Source organism: Lipotes vexillifer, unplaced genomic scaffold, assembly GCF_000442215.2.
Source record: "Lipotes vexillifer unplaced genomic scaffold, Lipotes_vexillifer_v1.1 scaffold1378, whole genome shotgun sequence".
NCBI lineage: Eukaryota > Metazoa > Chordata > Mammalia > Artiodactyla > Lipotidae > Lipotes > Lipotes vexillifer.
Genome location: NW_006775104.1, coordinates 284392 through 291969, shown reverse-complemented (window position 1 = coordinate 291969; position 7578 = coordinate 284392). Strand labels below are relative to the sequence as shown.

Sequence of the window (7578 nt, the reverse complement as noted above, 5' to 3'; positions counted from 1 at the left end):
AACTTCAAAATGTACATCTCAAGTTATGCATTCCTATAAATATACTATACTAAAGATATCATTTCTGGTGGTCTTTTGTTTTCTAATGAAAACTTCTGGTAGAAAGAAAAGAGTAATTTTTTTTTTTTTGCTCTTCCTCCAAATATATGAAAGCCTTTGACAAGGTGAAAATATTGTGTTATTATTACATAACACATTTTGCCCAGCATTTGGAAAGAAAGCAACAATTTTGTAGCCTGGAGAAGTATTCAAAGGCATTTCTCTATCCAAAAGTGCCAAATAAGCCTCCCTGTGTGTTGTTAACTTCATTCTGATGTTTTATTTGGCAACTTTGTTAGAAAATTGGCAGGCCATTTGGAATGGATCTCACAAGTTTATGCAACATATTGTGGACTCCAGGAATCTGGATTAGACTCTGCAGACATGATCAGGCTTTGAAAGAGTCTGTGTGCACCACCCGAGAGCAAATGAAAGTGATTCATAGTACACTGTCAATTAGCTAGAGTGTGTGAAAACTAATAAAGGAAAATCTCATTTAAAGTGGAGTGAGGAAGCCCTGAAGGAGGAGCTTTCATGCACATACCAGCACATACCACCCTATGCAGCTTATTTTACATCCCTGGGCAGAAAGATGCTTACTTAACTTCCCTAGCATGAGGGCGGAAGATGTTCTCCTTGCACACCAACAACGCAGCCAATAAGAAACTGTCACGACCCTGAACTCTTGATTTCCTCCAATGGACTTTCCTTCAAAGCAGCCCCTCCCAACTTCCCCTGTTTCTCTGTAAAGTAACATTCCTCGCCTTTGTTCTCCAGACTTGCCTATGTTTTGCCATAGGTTCCATGCCTCAAACGCAATTCCTCTGCCATTCCCAAGTAAAACTCATGTTGTTGGTAAACTAACAGGCCATTTTATCCTTAAGGCTGACAAGTATTTGGGATTGAAGTATTTTGATTAGATTATTTTGCACATAAGAAGAAAAATGTTTTAACAGTGGGTTTCTATTTCATCAAGCTTTTACTGCATTTATTTGAAATGAGAACTGTCAAAAGCATGGGCTTCTTCACACTGGCTGGTCATCTTGTCTGCAGAGAAAACAGACAAACATAAAAGAACACAGAAACATAGAAATGACTTGAGAATCAATCTTATGAGTAACAATCGTGAGTCTTATGGTTTTAAAGGTAATTATCCTTAAAGTATTGCCTTCTACCCACGATGGGAATTTCCTCTACTTTAAGGAATTTATTTGTGAATACAAAATACGCTTAGATTTTCAGATTAGCTGGCATGATTATCCTCCTGGATAAACTTGATACCAAGGTATCAATTCATCTTATTCTGCTCTCTTCCCTCTCTTCTTCATCTGCTATACACGTATTATGTGCCAAACACTTGTGCTACTCTAAATGGGACTAAACCCACGTCCTCCTCCAGACGCAGAGGGCCGACAGAAGAGGTAATGAACAATTACCTGCTAAGAGCTTTATAGTCCCATGTGCAAATTGCTATGACACTGACATTTGCCAAATGCCATGAAGTTAATAAAAAAATTGAGCAAAGGTCCCCGTCTTCCAGAACTTACACTCTATTTGGAGAAAGGGGAGGGGAGGGGACAGTGGTGTTTAATAACGGGCAAATAAAGATATGCTCGCCCAAGAAGGAGAATTAAGAGGACACTGCGCTATAAAAAGTAGGCAGGATTCATACAAATTCTCTTGAGAGTCTTGATTTTTATGATCCTGGAGCCAATCTAACTATTGGGGCTTCAAAGTCCAGCGATCTCACTCACAGGCAGCGTCGGGGTAAAGTTCGCTACCACTGCCCGGAACCGGACCTGAAACCCTGGGCTCTCGATACCTGGCACCCGGAGCTGAGCGGAGTGAGCTCGCCCAGCCGCCGGAAAAAGGGCCGGAAGAGGCGGGATTTCTCAGGTGACGTCACCGGGCGCCGCGGGTAAGCGGCGGTTTGGAGTTCGGAGTGAGCTGGGGTAGGGGGACGATGGCGGCCGATGATGCAGCTTTGGAGTCATTGGTAACGGGTCTGTACGACGTGCAGGCTTTCAAGTTTGGGAACTTCGTGCTGAAGAGCGGGCTCTCTTCCCCCGTGTACATCGACCTACGGGGCATCGTGTCTCGACCCCGTATTCTGAGTCAGGTACCTGCCCAGGAAAGGAAAGAAGAGGGTTGGGTGGCGGGGATGGGGACCAGGAGGAGGAGGGGGATGACAGGAGTTGGGCTGTGGGTGACAGCAAAAGAGCCAAGCAGGCGGGTCGACCCTGCTATCGGCCTGGTGGAGTCTGTTTGCGAAGCCCAGAGACCAGGAACTATTAGGCTTTTGAGGACCTAGAGGGCAGCCTGCACTGTGACTCGCTTGATTTGACACGTGCTCTGCAAGAGAGTCGGGGAAACCCAGTTTGGGGCCTTGTCTTGCACAGAAGTACTTGAAAGAGTTCCGCGTATTTAACCTCGTGACAATGGGACGGCGGGGGTAGGGGAGGAAAAGGTGTGTGCGGGGGAGAATTTGGTAGCTGCTTAAATACTTGGAAGGGCTCTTGCTAGGAAAGGGGGATTCGATTTTTGCACTGTGTGGCCAGGAGCAAAAATTAAGGCCAGAGAGTGGACGTTTCATGGAGGCAGTTTTTTGGTGAATAAAAGGGAAAAACTTTGTACAGATTAGAGTTTTCTAGCACAAGGCTTCTTAAACTCTGAGTAGATATGAATCACCTGGAATTTTGTTAAAATGCATACTCTGAGTAAATCTGAGGCAGGGTGGGAGGTTATGCATTTCTCACAAGCTGCCAGCAAAAGCTGCAGACCACAGTGTAAGTAGAAGGGTCTAAATGTGCTGTCTAATAGAGTTTCTACTAGCCGCATATGAATATTGAGTATTACGAATTTTTTAATTTATAGTCACATGCGACTAGTGGCTACCTTATTGGACAGAGCCGATATAGAACCTTTCAGTTATCACAGAAGTTCTATCTAGAAGACTTATGTAAGTTTTCTCCACCATAAAAAAAAGTTTATGTTTGCCCTTTGTGAACCCCAGTCTGATGTTATTATGAAAAGGACTGAAGCATTAGTTGATGTGGGTTAGAGTATTCTCACCATCCAGAATCTTGCTATGGTGCATCTCATCAGTGCTGAGAAAGTGAATGACTAGGGATCTTCTTTTGAAAAGTTGGTTTATTTTTGAAGAAGTCATCAGTTAACAGATGACTAAAAATTATTTTTTTGATACTAGATATTGGGGTGTGTGTGTATGTGTCTGTGCTTTTTGGTAGTTAACTCAGAAGGAGTTCAAAATATTGAGAGAGCTAGATATAACAGAACTCCTTTCATGTCTACTTATTTATGCAAATAGGGTTTCTTATTATTTGCACCCCCAAAAAGCAAAAGAACTTACACTGAATTCTGACTTCCTAGTAGTAATAGTCAACTACAGGAGATACATAAATTAACTGCCAGGATCAGGTACCATTCATCTCACTAAGAAATGCATTTCCAGGGCTTCCCTGGTGGCGCAGTGGTTGAGAGTCCGCCTGCCGATGCAGGGGACACGGGTTCGTGCCCCGGTCCGGGAAGATCCCACATGCCGCGGAGCGGCTGGACCCGTGAGCCATGGCCGCTGAGCCTGCGCGTCCAGAGCCTGTGCTCCACAACTGGAGAGGCCACGACAGTGAGAGGCCCGCGTACCGCAAAAAAAAAAAAAAAAAAAAAAAAAAAGAAACGCATTTCCAAAATCTGTTTTTATGCTTCTATCAAAATTTGCAGATTATGTTTTAATTAATTTTATGCTCATAACAGTTGTAATGATAACAGAATTTTTAACACTTAGAGACATATGGTCACAGGAAAATTTTTTAATTTACAATTTAAAATTTCAGTTTGCATACATTTTTGTTGTGGAGAAGTATCATAGAATGATTAGTAAAAGTTTTTCAAGCACAGATATATATTGCATTAGAATAAAATTTTGTGGAGACAATGGAATGAAAATATGAGTTCAAAAAAATGTAAAATTTTCCAAGTTCATAATTCAGCGTTTTCATTTTTTTTTTTTTAAGCAGATGTTGAGTATCAAATCAGTATAGCATTTGGATCCCATTGTATTCACTTAAAGGAGTGATGTAACAGTTCTAGGATAATATGTTAATTTTTTCAGTACTCTAGAAGTTACATTTTTTACAGCTTAAAAATATTCATAAATTTTTCAAATCTTTAGAAATACTGGAACAAAAAATTCTGAACACTTCTGATCTAGTTCACTAAGTAACTGCTTTTCTTCTTAAAATAAGATGGTGTTGGTTGGGAGTATGCATTCTGGCATTAAAATGTGATGATTTATGTAGAAAAGGATATTATCAACTAGTGCTTCACACAGTAGGCTCTGTATTTATGAGACCTTTATTTTTTTTAAAGTCACCTTTCTTTTTTTTTAAAATTAATAATTTATTTTTGTCTGCGTTGGGTCTTCGTGTTGGGTCTTCATTGCTGCGCACAGGCTTTCTCTAGTTGTGGCGAGGGGGGGCTACTCTTTGTTGTGGTGCGTGGGCTTCTCGTGGCAGTGGCTTCTCTTTGTTGCGGAGCACAGGCTCTAGGTGCACGGGCTTCAGTAGTTGTGGCACGTGGGCTCAGTAGTTGTGGCTCATGGGCTCTAGAGTGCAGCATCAGTAGTTGTGGCGCGTGAGCTTAGTTGCTCCACTCACTTGGGATCTTCCTGGACCAGGGCTCGATCCCATGTCCCCTGCATTGGCACGTGGATTCTTAACCACTGCACCACGAGGGAAGTCCTATGAAAACTTTAAGAAAACACTTTGGTGTATATTCTTCCATTGATTTTTTTTATTGAGATATAATTGACATATAAAATTATATTAGTTTCAGGTGTACAACATAGTGACTCTATTTGTATATATTGTGTAACGATTGCCACAGCAAGTCTGGTTAACACGTCTGTGTTCATAGTTACAAATTTTTTTTTCTTCTGCTGAGAACTTTTAAGATCTCTCAGTAACCTTCAAATATGCAATGCAGTATTATTAACTATAGTCACCATGCTGTGTCTTACATCCCTATGACTTACTTATTTTATAACTGTAAGTTTGTACCTTTTGAATCACTTCACCCATTTTGCCTACCCACTACTCTCTGCCTCTAGCAACCACCAATCTGTTCTCTGTATCTATGACTTGTCTTTTTGTTTGTTTGTTTTTGTAAGAGTCCACATATAAATGAGATCATGAAATATTTGTCTTTCTGTCTCACTTATTTCACTTAACATAATGCCCTTCAAGTCCATCTACATTGAGTAAATGTCAGTGTTTTCCAATTATCGTGGCTGAATAATATTCCATTGTGTGTGTGTGTGTGTGTGTGTGTGTGTGTGTGTGTGTGTGTCACATTTTCTTTATCCACTTGTTCATTCATGGTTGTTTTGCAAATTAGATTGTTTCCATATCTTGGCTATTGTAAATAATGCTGTAGTGAACATGGGGGTGCAGAAATCTTTTCAAGATAACGTTTTCATTTTTTTTCAGATAAATATCCAGATGTGGAATTGCTGGATCACGTGGGAGTTCTGTTTTTAATTTTTCGAGGAACCTCCATACTATTTTCCACAGTGGCTGCACTAATTAACATTTTCTCCATCAGTGCACAAGGGTTCCATTTTCTTCATATCCTCACCAACACTTATTTCCTTTTTTAAAAATTAATTAATTAATTAATTTTATTCTTGGCTGCATCAGGTCTTAGTTGTGGCATGTGGGATCTTTCATTGCAGTGTGTGGGCTTCTCTCTAGTTGTGGCGTATGGGTTTTCTCCCTAGTTGTTGCTCACGGGCTCCAGAGCATGTGGGCTCTGTAGTTTGCAGTGCACGGGCTCAGTAGTTGCGGCACATGGGCTTAGTTGCCCCACGGTATGTGGGATCTTAGTTCCCCGATCAGGCATCGAATCCGCATCCCCTGCATTGGAAGGCGGATTCTTTACCACTGGACCACCAGGGAAGTCCTTATACTTACTATTTCTTGCTCTTTTGATAATAGCCATTCTGAAAGGTGTGAAGTGATATCACATTGTGGTTTTGATGTGCATTTCCCTGATGATTAGTGATACTGAGCATCTTTTCACATGCCTCTTGGCCATTTGTATCGATACGTCGTCTTTGGGAAAATGTCTATTCAGATCTTCTGCCCATTTTTTAATCAGATCATTTTTTAAATTATTGAGCTGTGTGGGTTCTTTATATGTTTTGGATACTAACCCCTTTTGGGACATATAATTTGCAAATATCTTCTGCAATTCAGAAGGTTACCTTTTTTTTGTTACTAATGGCTTCCTTTGCTGTGTGGAAGCTCTTTAGTTTGATGTGGTCTCATTTGTTTATTTTTGCTTTTGTTGCCATTGCCTTTGAAGTTAGATCCAAAGAAATATCACTAAGAGTGATGTCAAGGAGCTTACTACCTATGTTTTATTCTAGGAGTTTTATGGTTTCAGGTCTTACATTCAAGTCTAGTCCATTTTGAGTTAATTTTTGTGTATGGTGTAATATAGTGGTCCAGTTTCATTCTTTTGCATGTGGCTGTCCAGTTTTACAAACACTATTTTTTTTTTTGCGGTACGCGGCCCTCTCACTGTTGTGGCCTCTCCCGTTGCGGAGCACAGGCTCTGGATACGCAGGCTCAGCAGCCATGGCTCACGGGCCCAGCCGCTCCGCGGCATGTGGGATCTTCCCGGACCGGGGCACGAACCCATGTCCCCTGCATCGGCAGGCGGACTCTCAACCACTGCGCCACCAGGGAAGCCCTACAAACACTATTTTGTTGAAGAGACCATCCTTTCCCATTGTATATTCTTGGCTCCTTTGTCATAAATTAATTGAGCATACGTGCTTGGTTTTATTTTTAGGGTTTATTCTCTTTTCTGTTCCATTGATCTATTTGTTTGTTTTTATGCCAATACCATTCTGTGTACAGTTTGGAGTCAGGGCATGTGATGCCTCCAGCTTTATTTTTCTTACTCAAGATTGCTTTGGCTATTTGAGATCTTTTGTGGTACCAAAGAAATTTTAGGGTTGTTTGTTCTATTTCTGTGAAAAGTGTCTTTGGAATTTTGATAGAGATTGCATTGAATCTGCAGACTGCTTTGGATAATGTGGACATTTTTACAGTATTAATTCTTCCAATATGTGATCATGGAAATCTTCATTTATTTGTGTCATCTCAGTTTTGTTCATCAGTGTCTTATAGTTTTTAGTGTACAGGTCTTTGACCTCCTTGGTTAAATTTATTCTTAGATATTTTGTTCTTTTTGAGGCAATTGTGTATGGCATTGTTTTCTTAATTTCTCTTTCTGATGGTTTGTTGTTAGTGTATAAAAACACAACAGAGGGCTTCCCTGGTGGCGCAGTGGTTGAGAGTCCGCCTGCCAATGCAGGGGACACGGGTTCGTGCCCCGGTCCGGGAGGATCCCACATGCCGCGGAGCGGCTGGGCCCGTGAGCCATGGCTGCTGAGCCTGCGTATCCAGAGCCTGTGCTCCGCAACGGGAGAGGCCACAACAGTGAGAGGGCCGC

At 41.4% G+C, this 7578-nt stretch overlaps 1 protein-coding gene across 1 annotated transcript in view; it reads left to right on the top strand.

Annotated features, from left to right (window-relative positions):
- Window positions 1-1910: 1910 nt before the first annotated feature.
- Window positions 1911-7578, top strand: part of UMPS (uridine monophosphate synthetase) — a 47132-nt gene continuing 41464 nt past the window's right edge. The window contains exon 1 of the mRNA XM_007449682.1: window positions 1911-2158. Within this exon, the coding sequence (XP_007449744.1) occupies window positions 2003-2158 (156 nt within the window). The 5' untranslated portion in view covers window positions 1911-2002. The remainder of the gene's footprint in view (window positions 2159-7578) is intronic.